The sequence below is a fragment of the Trichomonas vaginalis genome, chromosome V (genome assembly GCF_026262505.1).
Source record: "Trichomonas vaginalis G3 chromosome V, whole genome shotgun sequence".
Classification (NCBI taxonomy): Eukaryota; Parabasalia; order Trichomonadida; family Trichomonadidae; genus Trichomonas; species Trichomonas vaginalis.
The window spans coordinates 32,036,335-32,057,426 of NC_067207.1; the positions used below are offsets into that span (position 1 = coordinate 32,036,335).

General features: G+C 31.8%; 7 protein-coding genes across 7 annotated transcripts, besides 3 other annotated features; 6 read left to right on the top strand and 1 right to left on the bottom strand.

Moving 5' to 3' along the window:
- Positions 1–1,939: 1,939 nt before the first annotated feature.
- Positions 1,940–2,321: a mobile genetic element.
- Positions 2,322–4,178: 1,857 nt separating this feature from the next.
- Positions 4,179–4,358: a mobile genetic element.
- A 1,039-nt stretch (positions 4,359–5,397) lies between these two features.
- On the bottom strand, positions 5,398–6,262 carry TVAGG3_0441060 (glycosyl hydrolase; the record flags this gene model as incomplete). Its single annotated transcript, XM_001315689.1, has 1 exon — positions 5,573–6,181. One exon carries the CDS (start codon positions 6,179–6,181, stop codon positions 5,573–5,575), a length of 609 nt encoding a protein of 202 aa, XP_001315724.1.
- A 1,406-nt stretch (positions 6,263–7,668) lies between these two features.
- Positions 7,669–8,586: a mobile genetic element.
- A 1,378-nt stretch (positions 8,587–9,964) lies between these two features.
- TVAGG3_0441080 (Rab small GTPase domain-containing protein) lies at positions 9,965–10,670 on the top strand (the record flags this gene model as incomplete). Its single annotated transcript, XM_001315690.2, has 1 exon — positions 9,971–10,537. One exon carries the CDS (start codon positions 9,971–9,973, stop codon positions 10,535–10,537), a length of 567 nt encoding a protein of 188 aa, XP_001315725.2.
- Positions 10,671–11,292: 622 nt separating this feature from the next.
- Positions 11,293–12,245, top strand: TVAGG3_0441090 (ornithine carbamoyltransferase protein; the record flags this gene model as incomplete). The annotated part of the gene is made up of 1 exon (XM_001315691.2): positions 11,293–12,237. One exon carries the CDS (start codon positions 11,293–11,295, stop codon positions 12,235–12,237), a length of 945 nt encoding a protein of 314 aa, XP_001315726.1.
- Positions 12,246–13,009: 764 nt separating this feature from the next.
- On the top strand, positions 13,010–13,231 carry TVAGG3_0441100 (pseudouridine 5'-phosphatase protein; the record flags this gene model as incomplete). The annotated part of the gene is made up of 1 exon (XM_001315692.1): positions 13,010–13,231. One exon carries the CDS (start codon positions 13,010–13,012, stop codon positions 13,229–13,231), a length of 222 nt encoding a protein of 73 aa, XP_001315727.1.
- Positions 13,232–13,696, top strand: TVAGG3_0441110 (pseudouridine 5'-phosphatase protein; the record flags this gene model as incomplete). The annotated part of the gene is made up of 1 exon (XM_001315693.1): positions 13,232–13,696. The coding sequence occupies one exon, from the start codon at positions 13,232–13,234 to the stop codon at positions 13,694–13,696; it is 465 nt and encodes a 154-aa protein (XP_001315728.1).
- A 339-nt stretch (positions 13,697–14,035) lies between these two features.
- On the top strand, positions 14,036–15,250 carry TVAGG3_0441120 (uncharacterized protein; the record flags this gene model as incomplete). The annotated part of the gene is made up of 1 exon (XM_001315694.1): positions 14,036–15,250. The coding sequence occupies one exon, from the start codon at positions 14,036–14,038 to the stop codon at positions 15,248–15,250; it is 1,215 nt and encodes a 404-aa protein (XP_001315729.1).
- Positions 15,251–16,792: 1,542 nt separating this feature from the next.
- On the top strand, positions 16,793–19,619 carry TVAGG3_0441130 (A-type inclusion protein-related family; the record flags this gene model as incomplete). The annotated part of the gene is made up of 1 exon (XM_001315695.1): positions 16,793–19,558. One exon carries the CDS (start codon positions 16,793–16,795, stop codon positions 19,556–19,558), a length of 2,766 nt encoding a protein of 921 aa, XP_001315730.1.
- Between the last annotated feature and the right edge of the window lie 1,473 nt (positions 19,620–21,092).

Below are 21,092 nucleotides of genomic sequence, written 5' to 3' on the forward strand. Positions count from 1 at the left end.
ATCAAACAACTTCTTGAATTGGGCCTTCAAGGGAGAAAAAATCCCAACATCAAGAGGTTGTAAGATATGAGATGTATGGCCTGGGAGAACAAGAAGCTCGATATTGAAGGCGCTCAAGAGGCGAACGGCCAAGAAAGAGAGCCTGGATGGATGACCATCTACAATTAGGAGAAAAGGTACCTGGGCATCAAACACATTCATTTGAGACCTTTTCTCCTGTACTTTGCAGATGAACATGATACAGTATACCATAAAAAGGTATTTGTTCATCCATCCACTCTCGGAGCGAACAAAAAAAGCGTCCAGATCTTCCAATTCCGCATCAAGGGTCTTCTTTTGTGGAAGTATCACCATTGGCTTCATAGTTGTACCATCTGCAAAGATGGTACAGACCCCTGTAAGATGTGGAAGCTGAGACTTTTCAGCGCGAACTGGGCGATTCCGGCCAGCAGTAAGAACTTTATAGCGACGTTTGGAATAGAGCATTGTCTCGTCCATATTCGCAATAAATTTCTTCCTGCGGGCAAAGTATCTATGCTTGGAGAGGAAAAATTGGCGAATATGTTTTGCGTCACAGGTAGAGCGTCGGAGCATATCAATAGTTTGGGAGCTCACAATCCGAATTGACAATCTTGTGGCGATATGATTAAGCCAGCCACGGGATGGCGATGGGCAGTAATCATCGAGCTTCGCTAGAAGATGCGGGCATCTTGCAGCGATTAGTACCCGCGCCGCAAATTTTAATCTCCTATTTTGTAATTCCGTACAGACAGCAATGGCCATTGATGTTGTAATACAGTTCAAGTCGTCTGCCATCTCTTGAACAAGTTTTTTGAACTGCATTTCATCTGGTAGTGACAAAAGGGTCATACCACCCCCTGACTGACCTTTTGTCCATGAACGACAAGTAGCAGTGCGCATGATTGCGCGTGCTACTGTCGTCTTTGAAATTGAGTAAACATTCCGTATTTGTTGATAAGACTCGCCATTTACTCTTCGATAGAGTAAATCGAGTTGCATCTGGGTCAATAGCCCAAGATTTTTATAGTTTTCTAATTCTGCAAACTCGGGAATTCGTGTTCTTGGTTGCATTTTTTTTAAACGGGAACTTCACAAATTTGGTTCATGGCCATAAAAACTCATTCAATTTTTCTGAGATTTTTTTTTCGTCACTCACTCAAAACGCAGAGGACCATTCTTCTCAAAATTGAATTATTTTCTCAAATATTGAGTGAGTAAAATGGGCACGTTGTGTAAATTGATTCAAAATTTTTTATTGGTACACGACCTTTGAAATTGGTCTCGGGCTATTCAACCTACGGTATTTTCTCAAACCGTCTTAGATTTTCTCACTTTTTAGGGATTTTCTCGCAAAATATACAAAAATAGTAATCCTGTTGCATGCTAAGTAGTGTCAATGTGTAAACCTCTCAATTTTATCGTCGGGGAAGCAACACAATTCCCTCAAAAATATTGAAAAAATATAGAAAATAAAATGAATTAAGATGTACTTAAAATGAGAAATAGATTATGATATTAGATTTTAGAAAAAACAGACTTTTGATATAACTTTTGAGAATCTCATATAAAAAAAAGCATTTAAAAATAAATTTAAATATCTTATTTATTTTACTATTGTAAATATATTCTGAGATTTTTAGAAAAAAACACTTTTCATAAGTATTCAATATTTGAGAATACGGTCCAAAAAAAATAGATTCTCTTATATTTGCTTATATAAAAGGAAACTCTCTATCAGATGCGAATGCATGAATTCAGCACCTCTGATAGAGAGTTTCCTCTTATATAAGCAAATCTTTTTCATGAGTTATTGTTAATATAAAAACATCAAAATCTACCAATATGAGAAATTAAACCCTGCGAGGCACCAGTCTAGAACTGGCACTTCGCAGGGTTTAATTTCTCTTGACAAATGACAAAACTTGTTCGCAATTGTGAACCATTGCGAGCAAGTTTGCCAGATATCTGGAAGGAATTGCTCCTTATGATATATGCATTGTAACTGTATATATCATAAGAGCAATTCCTTCAATTAAACGCAAAAACTTTGGTGCAATCGTTGCTGATTGCACCAAAGTTTTCGAACTTTCCCGAGGGAATTGGAGGGTGAGAGATACATAGTCTATCTATGTACCTCCCACCCTCCAAATCCCACTCTAAATGGGAGAAACTTTGTTCGCATGTTATCTTATTCAAACAAAGTTTCTTCCATTTAGAGAAGGAATAGGAGCCTACCAGGCACTGATATATAATCAGTGCTTTGTAGGCTCCTATTCCTAATAAAAATTTGAAAAGTTTGGAGCATTTGATTATTGTATTTTGTCAAGAGAAATTCAACCCTGCGAAGTGCCAGTTCTAGACTGGTGCCTCGCAGGGTTTAATTTCTCATATTGGTAGATTTTGATGTTTTTATATTAACAATAACTCATGAAAAAGATTTGCTTATATAAGAGGAAACTCTCTATCAGAGGTGCTGAATTCATGCATTCGCATCTGATAGAGAGTCTCCTTTTATATAAGCGAATATAAAAGAATCTATTCTTTTTTGGAGCGTATTTTCAAATATTGAATACTTATGAAAAGTGTTTTTCTTAAAAATTTAATATAATGCTTAGCACAATATATAAAATTAAAATATCTATAATTATTTTCTATATCACACTTTTCATTACACCTTGAAAAGTCTTCTCAAACTCTATTTTTAATTATTTTTTAGATATATCTCAAGTGTGATTATTCAAAAACTCATATAGACTATATTTATTTTTTTCATTCAAAAAATTATATGAGAATCTCAAATTAACTTTCAAATTTTTTATTTTAAAAACATATTAATAATCATATTTTAAGATACTTTTTCGCCCAAAAAATAATCGTACTTCCTCGACGATTAATAGGATCTCAATTTCTATCGTTGACACTACTTAGCATGCAACAATACCAATACATGTGTCTAATATACTTTAAAACCATCGTGATAAAATTCAAAAACGAAGAGTTCTTCTCTCCAAATATAGATCCGTATTTTTCCCAAGTGAGCGGGGTATCTCCAATCCCAGCCCTATCGTCCTCCTAGTGTCAGTTTTCAATATAAAATCCAAATTTTTTTTGAAAATAAAAATTTCGAGAAATTTTTCTGATTTTTTTTCGGGGTATTATTATTGTCGTCTGGCGGTTTTAGACGACAATGCGAATTTTCAAATAATAGGATTTTTAGCCAGATAAAGAGCTACTCCATATATCATGCGTGTTTGCATACTATATACATAGATGGAATTGATGTTCTTCCTTTATTTAGGTACCGAAACATGCTTGAAAAATCTATTTTTTAGACGACAATGATAATTTTGTCACTTTTCCAGACGACAATAATAATTTGTCACCTTTTTAGACGACAATAATAATTTTGTCACTTTTTCCAGACGACAATAAAACATCCTCTTTTTTTTCTTTGATTTCAATAATTCAAAATAAATTTGGGAGTAAAAAGACACTATTTAATGAAATTCATATGAGTGAATGTGGATAAATACTCTCAAAACATACAATTTATCTATTTTTTCTTTATATTATCAACTAATTAGTGATAATTTTTTTTGAATCAGATTTTTTTTTCATTAAAAACATAATATATAACACAACAATGATGCACACATACGTATCTACACATCAAAATATAAAGCTTGTTTTGGTCTGGGCATCCCAACCCAAAATTCTTAAAAAATTGAATAAAATTGAATACTTGGGGCTGGGATACCCATCCCAAAACCGAATTGAATTTTTTGAAAAAAAATATATTTATGTATTTATAATATACATGTGATGTCTATAAAAAATACTAAATTCTAAAAAAAAATTCAATTTATTCAAAACGTATACTAAGTGATCACTTCATTAGTAGGATCAGCAATCCTACTAAATGGTGAGAACGCCACTAACTAAAAAGGGAGTCCTTGGAGCTCTTGATCTCTTGTCAGTAGAGTTCATAATGAGGCATGGCATCTACTTAGAGATCAGAGCAATCCTACCTTACCTTCAGGAGCTACAAAGCTCCTAATCGTTACGAGAGGGAGCCTTGGAGCTCCTGAAGCTCATCAGCAGAGGCTATTTACCATTTGGGCCTCTTCTGATGAAAGATGCGAAACACGTCTACGAACCAGGAGCTTCAAAGCTTCTAATCCTTACTAAAGGGAGCTTTGGAGCTCCTGAGTCTCCATCAACAGAGTCCCAGATGGTAAATGTCCTTTTCTGATGAAAGATGCGAAACACATCTCCGAACCAGGAGCTCCAAAGCTCCTAATCCTTACGAAAGGGAGCTTTGGAGCTCCTGAAACTCCTTTTACTATAAAATAGGACAGTTTTCTTCTGAGGTTCTCATCAAATCTAAGACTTCAGAAGAAAGCTGTCCTATCAATGTATACTTACACTCTCATGGACTACAAGTGTACAATTTTAAGGCAGAGATTATCGAGGCCTCTCATCAAATGAGGGACCTCGGATAATCTCTACCTTAAGTAGTCAAATAACTTTTCTCACTATTTAGGAACAAAAGAACAAGAGTTGGAGTACTTTAAGCAAGATTCTTCCGAAATCTCTCATCGAATGAGAGACTTCGGAAGGACCTTGCCAAATCCTTGAACGCCAATATCCTTGGAACTGAGCTAGAACCAGGGAGAAGTAGCATACTATAGAGCACGATGGTAATCTCGGAAATGCTTATATCGCCCCAAGCACAATATTTAAGAAGTCTAACTCATATATACAAGAAGTCAGGCTGAATAGATATTGTGCATATGGTTTGCAGAACTCTCATGATATTGAAAATTCATGTTATCCCAAAAAGGTGACACTTTGGGTGTATCGTCCATCCCAGGGATGCAAAAATCACATCACCTTGGATCTATATCTCCAAATTTTTTTCAAAATCAAAAAAATGAGATAAAAAAATACGTTTGGAAAATTCATTTTTAGCATTTTAGGAATTTTCTCACTTTTCTTCCAAATTGACATCCTTAATTAAAGCTTTCATAAAAGATCATATCATCTATTAATTGCACATTTAACTTAATTAGATAAAAGCTGCACGATATTTCATCAAAAAAATGAAAAGCAATCATTAATAATTGTAGTAGCAGGTAACTGTGCCTTTGGGTAATTTAATTTGGCTTATTAAATTGAACTATATGCAAAAAAATATAATTAAGATATCTAAGAAACATTTTAGAATGATTTTTTGCATAAATAATGAATATTTATTTAATATGGAATCTAGTCAATGTTAAAAAGTTTTTCAAAAAAAATGCAGTTCTTGTGAAAATGATATTTTATTTGTTAAATTTGCTATTGAAAAAATATTTTTCAATTTTATTTGGAGTTTTCAAGATTCTTTCATTGCGTGGATTCATACAAATTTTCTATTTAGATTTGTGAGACAGCAATATTTGTTATTCAGCTAAAATATTTAAGCTCAAATTGAGAATAATAATGCATAAACTATACCATTTCATAAACGCAAAGTTTAAAATTTGCATAGATACTATGGAAACTAGTTTTATTCGTAGTTTTTGTAAACCCATGATGCATCCACAGGTTCAGGGTAGCCAGAAATTGAGAGAGCATCGGTAAATTGCCACATAGTCTTTGGACCTGTGTATTTGCAGTATGAATTGTACTCGGCAAGCCAAACGTCAATTCCCGCTTCATTTATTCGATCCATGTTGCAATAATTATTTGCCCATACCAAATTGAGGTATAGCATTGGTTTGAAACCAGCAGCCTTTACTTTATTGCAAAAAGCAATTACCATATCTGCAACAAGTTCCTTTCCAACATTCATTGCAGCATCTTCTACGCCATATGCTACAGGGAATTTAATGTAGTCTTTATATGGGCTGATTACTGAAATTGCGAAATCTGCTTCTCTCTCTGCTTGTTCAACAGAACGTGCGTAACCATAATGATATGTTCCTATTAGCATATTTGATGCAATTGCATTTCTCATATGATTTTCGAACATTGTATCAATCTGTTTCGGATCATATGATCCGTAACTGGAGCGAATCATAACACCTTGAATTTGGCTGTTATCTTTGGCAGCCTGAAAATCAATTTCGTTTTGCCATTTGCTAACATCGATTATCTTGAATGGAAGATCAGGCATTTTATTACAATTACAAACAACGTAAAGTATTCAATTTTGATTTCAGTTTAATTACATCGTTTTATCGTTTTCCAATCATTCGAGATATATTGGAAGGGCGAATGTCTATTTCGAAAAAAATAATCGTCTTTCGGTCTATTTCGAAAATAATCGTTCCGATCACGACGATAGACATTAAAATGCATAATTCTCCACCATAGAGTTATTTTAGATCCTTGATCTTTTAGGCTCTACTAAAGCATACTATTTGTAATCTATTTATATAACAAAAATACTATATTATCCTTTTTTATGAGATTAATTAGAAGATTGCAAGACAAATTATGATATTTCTCACTATTTTCGCATATAAGGAGGTAGCCTAATACTAATACTAACGTTTTGTAACTGTGCTATTGTGTTAATACATAAAAAGTATTATGTTTATTTAATTCTAAAAAAAAATATTGTGTTTATAAGGTAACAATATATTATTTGTGCTATCATATATGAGGATATAACAATAACACTATTATTTAGCCCAAATATATTGAATTTCATATAAAAAAAATTATTAATTATTATTGCTGTTTGTAACGAGACCTTTAATAAATGCATAGTTTAGAGTGATGATTTACAATAATAAAATGTGATAATTCTCTTAATTTTTTTATTAATATGAAATATTTAGCATATCATTAATATAATGGATGATATGAATTGGACTAAGGAAATCTATATCTATTCAATGATTAAAATTCGATATAAATAGATATAAATCACAATTGCAAAAATAGATTATGATATTAGGCAAATAGCTGCAGTACATCATTTAAATAGTAATGTTTGTGAAGGTGAATATGCACAATTTGTGAAAAAACAGCTTTTTCTCTCATATTTCAAAAAAATATCAATAAATCGATTATTAAACGGAATGCTTCATCAGTAATGATTGTTTTACATTATAATTTAACAATTTTGGCCAATCATTCATCTAAATTTGTCAAGAATTTAAAATTCGAATAAAGTTGTTGATTTTATAAGAGACATATATGAGAATTTATCTTTAAAATTAATCACTCGCTATGAAACATAAGTGATTTATCTTAAAAGGTCATATTTATCAAAATTGATTACAAATTTTTGAGAAAAATCATAATTTTTCACATAAATAGCATTATTTGCAAATATAAAACTTGATCTACTTTCTCAAAAATTCCAAAATAATTTTAAATTTATGATTTTCATATATTTTTTAACAATTTTTGGATTTATTTTTTATTTTTTGAAAAAATTTTGGAAATTTCATATCATTAAATCACGTTTTTAGTATTTCAAAAGTTATTTTTACGTTATGTCGTAATGAATTTACCTATTTTTAAGTGAAAATATAAAATAATGTCAATTTCTTTAAAATAATGAGGAACTAGCAAGAATGATCAATATCACTCTTTCATATATCATCAATTGCTACTTGTTCTTTTCATTTATAGTTAATGAATATGGCTGAGTAGGGGTAATTTTAGCTAAAAGTGACACACCTGTCAAAAGTGACACACCCGTGAAGGGTGTGATTACCGATCGGTAATTTCGACAGTTTAGAATTTAAAATTTTTTATGGAACTGTTGCGAGTTTCATAAAGAATTTAAGGAATATAAGCAAAGATTTGAATCAAAATCTTAGACCTAAGCCGCTCGATTCGCTCGCGGCTTCCGCGAATTACCGATCAGCAAAGATTTGAATCAAAATCTTCGAACTAAGCCGATCGCTTCGCTCGCGGCTTTCTTTATTATTTTAAATTTGCATATTTCCATCAAAAGTTCATAAGGTAAAAAATTTCGTTTATTTTTACTAAGAAAAAAAAGGTTTTTGATAATAAATTTATTTTATTTCGAAAAAGTAGCAATAATCGTAAAAGGGTATTGATAGGCTTGCTAAAGTAACTAATTTTAGCTGTCAAATACTTTTGTATTTTGAAGTAAATTAGTATAAATTTGTTTTTACTTTTATTTCGAAAAGTAGCAATAATCGTAAAAGGGTATTGATAGGCTTGCTAAAGTAACTAATTTTAGCTGTCAAATACTTTTGTATTTTGAAGTAAATTAGTATAAATTTGTTTTTACTTTTATTTCGAAAAAGTAGCAATAATCGTAAAAGGGTATTGATAGGCTTGCTAAAGTAACTAATTTTAGCTGTCAAATACTTTTGTATTTTGAAGTAAATTAGTATAAATTTGATATTATTTTAACTCCCTTTGAAAACCTCAATTTTCCATACAGAGGGAACGGGAATAGCATCCAATATTCCCTGAGAATGGTTGCGCATTCTCAGTTCCCTCTATATTTCGAACGAAGCTCTCATCGGTCTTTTTTTTAATACTAAACGTTTTTTCCCCTGTCACTTTTAGCTAAAATTTGGGTTTGCCGAATATGGCTGAATGCTGATAACGTATTCATTGACTATTAAAGGTGAGAGCGGGAACATCAATGCTGATTCGGAACGGATTACATTGACGAACGCATCTCTATTTAATCATTCAAAATTCAAATTTCTCGATTATTATTACAAGTTCTCACAAATTAAGCAAATTATACATCATTTCATCAACAATACAATTGCAATCTACATTCAATTCGAAACTCAAACGAAATTATCCACTATTACAATATTTTGATTCATAAATTAACGAAAGTGAAATCTTTTATAAATTTCGAATAACTAAACAACGTATAACTCAAATATACAACCAATAAATGAATCTCAAACTTATTTACAGATTCAAAATATCTTTTTAAAATATTCTCATTATCAGCTACCTTTATGCCCACATTGTACTACAGATATATTTTCCCAAGCAACTACTTTAAAAAATTCGATTTTCAGAAATTTTACATTCTATTTTTGTTAAAATCGTTCTTATACTAGTAACACGGATCACCGCTACGATAAACAAAAATAGTGTTATTACTTTCTTACTTATTATGACTAAAAATTTACTTTTATTATTATTTTGTGCTTTTTTTTTTCATATATTCACTTCAGCATACTTATTTATCATAATCCTAGAAAGATTACAGGGTCATTATCCCATAAACACTTCTTTTCCATGATTAATTTAATGAAAACTCACAAATTGCCATTTTATAGGTTTTTTCAATATAAAATTATGATATATAGAATATGTTTAGTAAGTCTTCAAACAATCATCAGTACATATCATATATAATGAAATTATGATTTTATATAAGAACTTGAACACTTCCTTTACTATGTATTTGTCTCGGCCTAGATGAGTTCTGATCTATGCATATATTCATTCATTTCAAAATGCAGATTTTAATAATTTCGCCCCCTATCGTCGTGATCGGAATGATTATTTTCGAAATAGACCGAAAGACGATTATTTTTTTCGAAATAGACATTCTCCCTATATTGGAACATCGAAAAATATTAGGAAAATTCTTCAACCACTAGATTTTTGCTGAGCAAACTTTTGACATTAGAACACATGTTATTGCATTAAACTTTTTACTGATAATTTTAACTTGATGATTTGTTTATTATATTTTCCGCATCACAATACAATTCTTTTCAATTTTTCAATGAAACCGGCATTAAATTGAAAATGGAAAAAATATGTATTTTTTTGTATGTCCATCCGATCACTCGGTCATGAGAATACGGCCAACTTATACTTGATCTCTATCCTTGCTATATATGATGCTAATTCATAATAAAATTAGAACCTTATTTTGGGTAAAAGATTTTGAACTGTCAGGAAATATTTTTTATTTTTTTGGCTTGCCAAGATGAAGATTGTTGTTATTGGTGAAACACAAGTTGGCAAGACATGCTTATTGCGCAGATTATATGCTAATGCTTTTACAAATAATATTCCTCAAACAATTGGCGCAGCATTTCAAAATTATGTCATTCAAACGCAAAAAGGAAAAGTAGAATTACAGCTGTGGGATACAGCTGGGCAAGAAAAGTTTCGCTCATTAACACCAATGTACTATAGATTGGCAGCTTTCGCTGTAATTTGCTTTGATCTAACAAACAAGCCAAGCTTTGAAGCTTTAGAGAGTTGGTATACAGATATTATTGAAAAAGGACCTCCCAGAATACAATTCGTCATTGTAGGGACTAAAAAAGATTGTCAGGAGGATAGGGTCATCTCATTTGAAGAGGCAATGAACTTTGCCGAATCTCATGGAACAGCGTTTTATATAGAAACATCAGCAAAGACAGGAGAAAACGTTCGCGAACTATTTTTACGGATTGCCCAATTATATGAGAGCAAGCCAGAAAATGTAGAAGTATACCCAGATGATTCTCCTAAAGAGAAAGATGGTAGTAAGTCGAAATGTTGTTAATATTCAAAATTATATTTCAATAATATTTTTTTTACAAATATCTCGTTTGGCTTTGTAATATGTTTGTACTAATACTAAAACGCGCTTTTTTAAATCATAGTTCAGACTTTTTAAAAGTGTGATTCAACAAATACTCCATCGAATCAAATGCCTTTAAAACTTTCTGTCATTTTTAAAGGAATTAGTTAAGAAATCACGAACCGGGTTTAAACATTCTACTCTTATCGAAAATCAAGATATGAAATCATGATTTGGTAAATTGGCGTTTGAAAAACAGATATCTATCAACTACTTGGATGATATGAATGAACAAATCATGTGAAGTCTACTAATTTGAGGCAATTTATATTCGCTCAAATTAATTACAACATTTCAAGATTCCGAACATCGCAGATCAATATACATCACATGATTGTAAGCCGAAACTTCGATCAGATTTGTTTTCAGCGATAAAACAAGGAAGTTTCATTCAGAAAAATGAATAAAACGCCATGTAAAAGAAGATTTACAAATGAATTATAGCACATTAGTACTATCTTCTTCCGATGATATCACTAAATGGTCGAATTGATCGTGTAAAACAATTTCGACGATGGAGATTGAAATAAAAAACGATGAACGACGATAAAAACCACTTCAAAAAGAATAACCCAAGTAGGTAATAATAAGAACCTCTTATCATACACAAAAATGACATCAAACCATTTTTTTTGTCAATTCACTACGATAAGAAATTTTTGGCACATCACTTTTAGATGGCTGTTCCAACTCGCCATATCCTCACAGCTACATCCTTCTCTGCTGAAGAGTTCCAGAAGACACTCGACCTTGCTATTGATATCAAGGCCAACCCACAGAAGTACGCCGGTGCTATGAATCAGAAGACACTTCTTATGCTCTTCCAGAAGCCATCCCTTCGTACACGTGTTTCCTTCGAAACAGGTATGACAAAGATGGGCGGCCACGCTATTTTCTACTCTGTTGCCGATTCTCCACTCGGTGCTAAGGAAACAATCGCTGATACAGCCCACGTTCTTGAGCGCATGGTCGATGTTGTCATGGCTCGTCTCAACAAGCGTGCTGATATCCGCGAACTCGCTGCTAACTCTAAGATCCCAATCATCAACGCTCTTGATGACTTTGCTCACCCATGCCAAATGATCGCTGACTTCCAGACAATCCTCGAGAAGCGTGGCACACTCAAGGGCACAGTCCTCTCATACTTCGGTGATGTTGCTAACAACGTTACATACGATCTCATGAGAACATGCGCTCTCTTCGGCCTCGAATGCCACGTTTGCGGCCCAGCTGATACACACTACGCCATCGAGAAGGAAGTTATCGATGAATGCGAGGAACTCAACAAGAAGACAGGCGGCAAACTCCTCATCACACACGATGTTGCCGAAGCTTGCAAGGGCACAAACGTTGTCTACACAGACACAATCATTTCCTACCACATTCCAAAGGAGGAGCTCCCAGAGCGCCGCCGCGTTTTCAAGCCATTCCAGGTTACAAAGGAACTCATGGCCCAGTGCGAGAAGGACTGCATCTTCATGCACTGCCTCCCAGCTGCTCGTGGCGATGAAGTTACAGCCGAAGTTATCGATGGACCACAGTCCGTCATCTTCGACGAGGCTGAGAACCGTATGTGGGCTCAGATGGCTCTCCTCATCCACCTTATCTATGGCTTCAAGTAAAATTTTTTAATCTGATAGTTTTAATGAAAAAATCAATTCATTTTTTATCAAATTTGCAAAACTCACTTGAATCAGTCTCAGATCTTAGTTTCACATCAAACTATTCTAGCTTTATGAGAGATAGGTTTGAGTTTTAGTTGAGGGTTCAGATAGTAAAACCCATACCACAGGCATGTTCTGCACAATGACACTGATAAACATGCTATTTGGCATAATAATTCAATAAAATCCACGTGGGAATGACAAGGAAAATGATCATCAACAAAAGACGGATTATGACATGTCTTATGCAATAAATGCATAATGATCCTCAATTAGAATAGACTCGTTTAGTCGGATCAACAGTTTTGGTAATTGTTTTTATCCAAAAATGATGCAAAGTATAGTTTTGAAATAGAGTCTCCATTCATCAACACTTCAATGCCCTTAAATCATCAATGTAATAGTACGGATTGCAATAGAGATAATATATTGTCTGTTTTGCAATTTATTGTTTTATTTCATTGAACGTTTTTACAGATAATGATCGTCCAAATGAATATCTGATAAATGTACAGTACCCAAAGATAAAATCAGAGAGTAAAATGGACTATGGCTCGATGGCTCGAAATCTGTCGATGGATGGTCTCAATTTTTTAATTTTTTATTGAAAAAATTTAATTATACAGGTGACTTAAATTAAAAAATTTATATTCCAAAAACCATTTTTCTATCGTCAACGATAGATGTAAATTTTGAATAGAGAAATGGTCAGATAAAATTTATTTCTATTATGTTGAGAGGCATCAAAGCCGTATTCTTTGATATGGATGGAACGCTTCTTAATTCAAACCACATTCCAAAGCTAGTAGATAAAGTGTTCTTTAAAGCTCACAATATGGAAGTTCCACAAGATTTACCAAAAAAGCTTTATGGAATGAGTCTATTTCAATCATGCCAATTCTTCACAACATTAGGTGTTAAAGGTACTGCAGAAGAAATTCATAAACAATGAATGAGTGTCGCTATCAAAACTTATCTTGAAAAAGCAACACTAAAAAAGGGAGCAGATCGTCTCGTTAGATACTTAGATGACAAGGGATACAAAACCGCAATTGTTACTAGTAATGATCCACAAATAGCTGAGGCTTTATCAAAATCCAACAATATTCGCCATTTATTTGATGCAATTTGTTCCTCCAATGAAGTCGTTAAAGCCAAACCCGAACCAGATGTTTACCTCCATGCTGCTCGCAAACTAGGTGTACAACCAAAAGATTGTTTAACTTTTGAAGACACTGTCAGCGGCATAACATCTGGCAAGAAGGCTGGAATGAAAGTTTGCGCTATTTTTGATACAAACTCTGTTTCTTCTGATCCAACAAAGAAACAGCTTTCTGATTTTTATATCAATGACTTTGATGAAGTTCTTGATAACACATACGAAATTCTTCATCAAGTTGACACAGCACAGAAGTAATTTTGCGCTTTTTTTTTCATGATATATTTTCATTTATGAGAGAACTTTCTTTTTAATGATCATTCTTGTTTCAATTTTCTATCTATTGATAAAATTAACATTGTTTCACTTTGATTAATTAATTTCATTTTCCAAAATTCCATGAATTTCCAAACAAATTATCCGTAAAATATTATGCAAATAGGAAATTTATTATATTTACAATCAGTAATAGTCGAACTTAATCAATTTATCTGAAATTGCCATTAACTTTCTGCAATTTCCAGTGTATTTATATCGCTAACAGTTAGATCTCAACATAAACTTGTATTTGTTATATCAATGATTCATTTTTTTATAATGTTATCCAAAAAATTTTCGACTTTAGATTATTTTTATAACAGAAGCCATGGAATGCTACAACTTGTTTTAAAGTTCGATGATACATCTAAGATCGAAGAAACAATCGATAAATTGTCGAAAAATGTTTTGGCCTTTCATCTCAAAACTGATGAATATCACTTTTACAAGCAAAAATCAAATATCACTCCAGTGAAAATCATAGAAAGCGATAACTTACCTGATTTGGCCACTTACATGTACGAAAACCATTCTCCAGACTTTTCAAAAACGCTCGCTACTTTGGGATACAACTCAAATACACTAGTATTAAACATTGCGCACTTAGTTGCAGATGGAGGATATTTGCATCAAATTGTTGATTTGATTTTATCAGATAGCGACAAGTTAAATACAAAATTGGAATTCCCAGACAATATCGAAGAGAATTTTATAAACCAAATCAACTCAAAATACATAGATCAATGTAAATACATTTTCACAGATCCAGAAATCATCAGAATCAATGCTGACAAGCCCAAGAATCCAAGTAACAAATATGCGAAACACTGTTACATCAATACGCCGGTTGAAAATCTCAAATGTTTTTCGAAAAAATCGAAACGTGTTTCAGGATTAACAGAAGTTCTTTGGACATCTTACATTTTATCTGCATCAGCAATGAACAAAAAGATAAATAATACGGGAATTGCTACCTGTATTGATATGAGAAACTATTTTAACCAAATTAACAAAACAAACTCTTTATCTGTTTGCAATCATTATTCTAATATCACCCCATGCTCAAACATTTCACCGTCAATGACAGTTGGAGAACTTGGAAAGCAAATGAGAAAAGATTTTAATGATAAAATCAAGAAAGGACATCATTACTCATTCCTTAAGTCATTAGTTCCACCAGAAGCCAAAGCAATACCAGGAATCGGCTTAGAACTCTCAAATATTGGCAGATTCCAAATTAAATCTCCTCTCAAAGATTTATTCCTTAAATCTTCCGTTTTCGACCAATTTTGTGATCCTTTGATCTCACATTCCAGTTTTTCAGTTGATACTGGCGTTAAAAACACACTTCATGGAATGTTTCGTTTCAAACCAAGCGCAATCAAAGAAGAAACTGTTAGGGAGCTTGCTTCCAAAGTTAAGTTTTCTCTACAAAATATATCTAATGACATGACTGTTGCTGAATCGATTTCTTTGATTCAGAAATCAAATTGAATATTATGTTATAAACATATACTGTATATTACTAGTTTATTTCGTATTAGCTAAGTATTTTAATGTAATATGTCCACTTTCCCAATGTTATTTTCAATTTCATTTTTGAAATTTTAGAATGAAAGGAAATAAATCAGAAAATTATGCATGTAATATAAATGATTTCCAAATCCTTCAAGAAAATGGTGACACTATTGATCATTTTTTTAATGTCGATTGAAGCTCTGGAGAACATTAACGAAGAAGAGTTTTCAATGCGACAGTTATTTAAAATAAAGCCAACAGATAAATATATTATTGCTTGCATGTGCATATCTACTTTAATTGTTTGGACTCCATTAATATTTTCAAAAAAATCAGAAAATATTATGCTCTATAATGATGGACCACATTTATTACATATTTCGAACCATTTTTATTCATTTCCATCAGAAAAATTTCATTCAAATACAGCTATCAAATGCGATTCATATGTTAATTCAATTCCTATTGGTGCACCATTACTTCTCAGAGTTATAAAAACAATATTGTTCGGTTATTGGCTACCTTCATGCATGATTTTTATGTTAATCACGAATATAATTTGCGCAATTGTATTCGAACGATTCATTTCGTGATGGCAAATAGTTCGAGATCCAGTATTTACATCTTGCCTTTTATCAATTTTTCCGACATCGTTTTTCATTGACCATTCCACGTTTTCTACTTGTCCAATCTACATGACATTCGTATTTCTTGCATTTATTGGATATAAAAAACACAAAGTCAACTTAATATTCTACTCAGTTTTAGTATCTGCATTTTTTGATCGCCAATCCGGATCATTAATGCTATCTTTCTTTATAATATTCTTCCAAAATGGACATTACGCTTATGCATTCAAGACTTTGCTTGCATATTTGATTCCAATTGTAATTCAAAGCGGAATTCAATTTTTCAAGACTCAAACAACTTTTCTGTCATTCTTTATTAATAACAAAAGTATGGGAAAGCTTCCCTTCTCAAGTATGCTTTATAGCATTGCTCATATGAAAACCGAAGAATTTTATGCTCAATGGTACTACTTTGTCGCACTTTTAGTCGGTGCTTCGTTCTTATCAAGATATTCAATCTCATTATTGATATTTTCTTTAACATCTTTTGCAATTGATTCTTTCTTTTTATTTAAAGATTTGTGGAAGTATGCTTCAGCTTACCACGTGTTCACTATACTTCTTGGATTCGATATTATCATAAGCAATGAAAAATTTAAGAAAATTCGACTGATATTTATAATTTTGTATGGAATAATTTCCTTCATTTATGTATATAAGAGCATATCTGGTCGAGGATTCATGAATTCTCAGTTTTTATGGGATGAAATTAAGAAATGATTTTTTTTATCTTTATTAATCAAAAATTATCATATTATTGTTTGTTATTCTAAATATATTTAGTTTAATGTTAATATATTTTATAGTTTTCATCTCTAATACCTATTATTTAATTCTAAAAAACGAACTCAAAATCTCTGTAAAAAGTGCACGTTTAAAAATTCACTTCATGATTCCTGATGAAAAATCAGGAGTTAATGAGCCAATATCAACAAGTACATATGATAACATTGGCAGCAATAATACTAATGAAGATAGATGCCTTGATAAATCACAATTAGAGCAACAAATTCAAAATTTACAACTCGAGAATCATAAATTGAAAGAAATAAACGATAATTTTAACTTTAAAATAAATGTTGAATACCAAAGACTTGCAGAACAAACTGTATCGCGCGAAAAATACTATATTCAAGAATATGATAAAATGAAAAGTCAACTCAAGTCTGAAATTGAAGTATTACACACAGATATTGATAAATTCAAATCTTATATCGACAGAAAAGATTTGGATATGAAAAATAAGGATGTTCAAATTCAAAGAATTATTCAAGTTATTTCACGCCTTACTTCCAAAAATTTCGAAACAATAGAAGATACCTGCGATTACCTTGATACAAATCCTCAATTTTCACTTAATTCAAATATTGATTCAGTAAAAGACGAAAAAATCAAGAAATTGGACGTTAATACAGAACTCCAGCGGGAAAAAAGAAGGAGGAAAACTTCCGAAAAAGTTGTTTTGCAGCTACAAAATGAGATACTTTCTTTGAAGCAAATATCTAAAGAAAAAGAAGTATTGGAACAAAAATGCAGACAATTAAATGAAAAGATTTCTCAATTTGAGCATAATAACTCAATTGATATGATTGAACATCAATCAGAAATATCAACTTTATCTAAAAAGATTGAATTGCTTAACGAACAAAACAACTACTTAAAACAAAAGTTATTATCAAATCAAACAGAAATTTCCCATTTAGAGATTCCAAAACCACAAGAAATTACAATTCCCGAAGAAAAGATGTGTCATAGACATGAAGAACTAGCAGAAGTCAATAATGATTTAAGGAGAGAGATTAGATCACTTCGAAATCAGTTGAGCACACAAAAATCAAAAATTGAAGAGCAAACTATGGAAATTCAACAATTAAAATCAACAATTTCAGATCAAAAAGGAGAAATAATTTCAATTAAGACTAAATATAACGATCTATCATTACAAGCATCTAAAATAACTACTTTACAAGATCAAATTTCGAAATTGAAGCTAAAAAACTCTAGATTTAAAGAAGAAAACGCGAAGCTTAAGAAAGATCTAGCTGATGTAACTAATATAGTTGCAAAATTAAAGAATAATAGACAAGAAACAGAAAAACCTGATTCCTCAAAAATAATCAAGTTACAGGAAAGAATTCATAAGCTAGAAGCCGAACTCGATGATGCTAATAACAGACTTGAGATAGTTCAACATACAGATATTACACCAAATGATGTTTTGCCTCCAAATATATTTCATCCACAAAATTATGACAAAAAGTTAACAGAACAAATCGATCATATTGCATCTATTGAATGTGTTCAGCCTGCAAACAAAATACAACAGATATATGGTGTAATTTCAAGATATTACTCAGAGATTGCTGGAGCATTATCAGATGATAATTATGAGATTAAGAATCAACTTTTAAACCTCAAAGCAGATATTAAAGAGTTCATGAATACCATTTCGAGGGAATTGATAGGCTTTGAATATCCATACGAATATTGTAGGATAGAAGATACAAAAGATCTAGTAGATAGATTAATTCTTCTAAAATCTGATCAGGAAAAAAGCAAAAAATCATTTTATGATCTCAAATCAAAAATTGATTTCGTATGCTCAATTTTTGAATGCAATGAAGCAAACTTTAATACAAAAGTAAAAGAAATATCGGAACGAATCAAAAATTACGAAGATATTATTTCAATGCAACAACAGAAACTGAAAAAGGCAAAGAAAACCATCAAGATCATACATAATCTTAATGAACAAGAAAACAAACAAATATGTGACAAGATAAACAAAATGAATAACGAAAGAATTAATGCATATCAGAAATTAGCAAATATCGAATCAAAAAATAAAATGGTGTTAAGCAAAGTAGAAACAATTACGCGACAACTTGAAAGAAAAGAGATGGAAAATGAAAAATTAAAAATTCAGATTGAAAACCAAAAAATAGATAACCTTGATAAGATATGTTCAGAGTTTAAGAAAAAAGAAGTTGAAATCGCGCATTTGGTTCAAGATTTTGCAAAAAAGATAAATTTTGCAGAAGATCATCTTGTAAAGTGTGAATGCAAAGTTGCCCGGCTTCGGAAAACATGTGAAACACAAAAAGAAACTATTACAAGTTTGAGAAACGAATTAAAATCACTGGAAAATGAACAACACAGTGATAAAATAAAAATGCAAAATGCTGAACAAAAAGAAACAAAACTTATGTTAAAAATACAGGAACTGGAAGAATACAATGAATCGGAAAAGAAGGAAAGAGAAAGACTTTGGCAAGAGAATGAAATATATCAAAAAGAAATACGAAATTTCAGAAGTAACCTCAAATATATTTCCAATAGATTAAAGAATGCAGAACAGATAGTGAAAGTCAAAGATGATGAAATGACACGACAGATGATTTTAAATCAAGAGAAGTTAAAACTTGCATGCTCTAACCTTGAAAATAAACGAAATATCGAAATACTAAATATGAAGTCGGAGTTTGAACGAGAAAAGCAGAGAATATATGCATTTGCCGCAGCAAATCTCAAACAATTCTTTGATCCAAGAGATTCTATCAACTTTGAAACCTTTTGCAAATTAATTTTAGCTGTAAGCAAATTTACATATGCACAAGTTCATGGCTATGAAAATGCAAGTCCAATTGAATCATAATATCATTAATTTACCTTATTTTTTTTTATTTTCAACTGTGCTAAACGTTATTTTTTAAAAAGTTCGGTTATAATTCAAATCAAGATCTGAATTATCAATGCGATATACATAAACAAATCTAAATTTCAAAATCGATAATATATTTCTGAGTTTTCAACATTTTCTTTGTGAATAAAAAAATTAAGGCAAACCGCCAATATTCTCTGAATTCGCAACGTTTCCTTTGTATAATTTATTCAAGTTTACGATAAAAACTTAGATATATATCCCCAAACTACAACTTATTATTTATTTTTGAAATGAAATTTTTATAATAATAAATGCTTACCCTCCTATTGTTGGGGCATTTTCTTAGGAGAGGGTAAATTTGAATACCATTCAAAAGTAAAAATTCACAATTTGTTCGATTTGGACATATAATCTATTATTATATATAATGTAATTAAGAAAAAAATAAAATGACCTGCATATATTAATTATTTAGATTGCAAGATTCAAAAAAGCTATTAAAATTAGAGACTAAATAAATAGCGAATTGATTCATATGGATTTATGTAATTGTGAACATTAAAAGAGTTTATTTATTGATCTAATAAAAAAAGATAAAATATTAATGAGAAAATTGAAAGAATAGAGTGTCCCATTCACTCGTGTTGGTCGCAATGCATCATTCTGGGAGACATTGCCTCTGCATGTCTCCCACAATGGCACAATGTTCCTTGGAGAAAGACCTGGAAGGGGGTCCTTTCTCAAGGTCAGGGCCCCTTCTAGTCTTTCTGGTCCTGGAAGGAGCGCTTCTGACTGGTCTGTGCGCTGCTTCCAGGAAGATCAGGAGATTGCTCGAAGTTCGCGGCAAGTGCATTCCGACACCACAGATGCACTTGCCGCAACATATAATTGCGAGTGTCTGCTGCTTTGGTCAAAAGAAGCAGCAGACACTCGCAATGCGAACCGAATTGTCCCAGAAAGACCTGGAAGGGGATCCTTTCTCAAGGTCAGGGCCCCCTTCTAGTCTTTCTGGTCCTGGAAGGAGCGCTTCTGACTGGTCTGTGCGCTGCTTCCAGGAAGAACATGAGATTGCGCCAATAAGCTCCTATCAACAAATTTTGACTAAAAATATAAAGTATCCTTTTGTGATTTAACGAATAGCTCAATTTTAAAATAGATTTGATTCTAATAATAAATTGAATGAGTTTCGCTTACGTTTAGAATTTAATGATTTATATGATTTTTTCGTTCACAGAAGAGTCATTGATATCCAATATCAAAAAAACAAAAGACACACCATAATAAATGATATTGAAGCTAAATATTACATATTTCAACATATCTAAAAAATTATTATAAGATTAGATCTCATGCAATGCCGAGCAGTTTCCTAAAGCATAATTACTTATTTATACAGAATCAATTATATAATATTCACATTGCAAATTATATACATTCTCACGAAGCAACATGAAATAGACTGTCCGAATTTGAATTCAAATAGAGATCTACTTCAAAAGGATTTCTTACAATATGTAATCTCGAT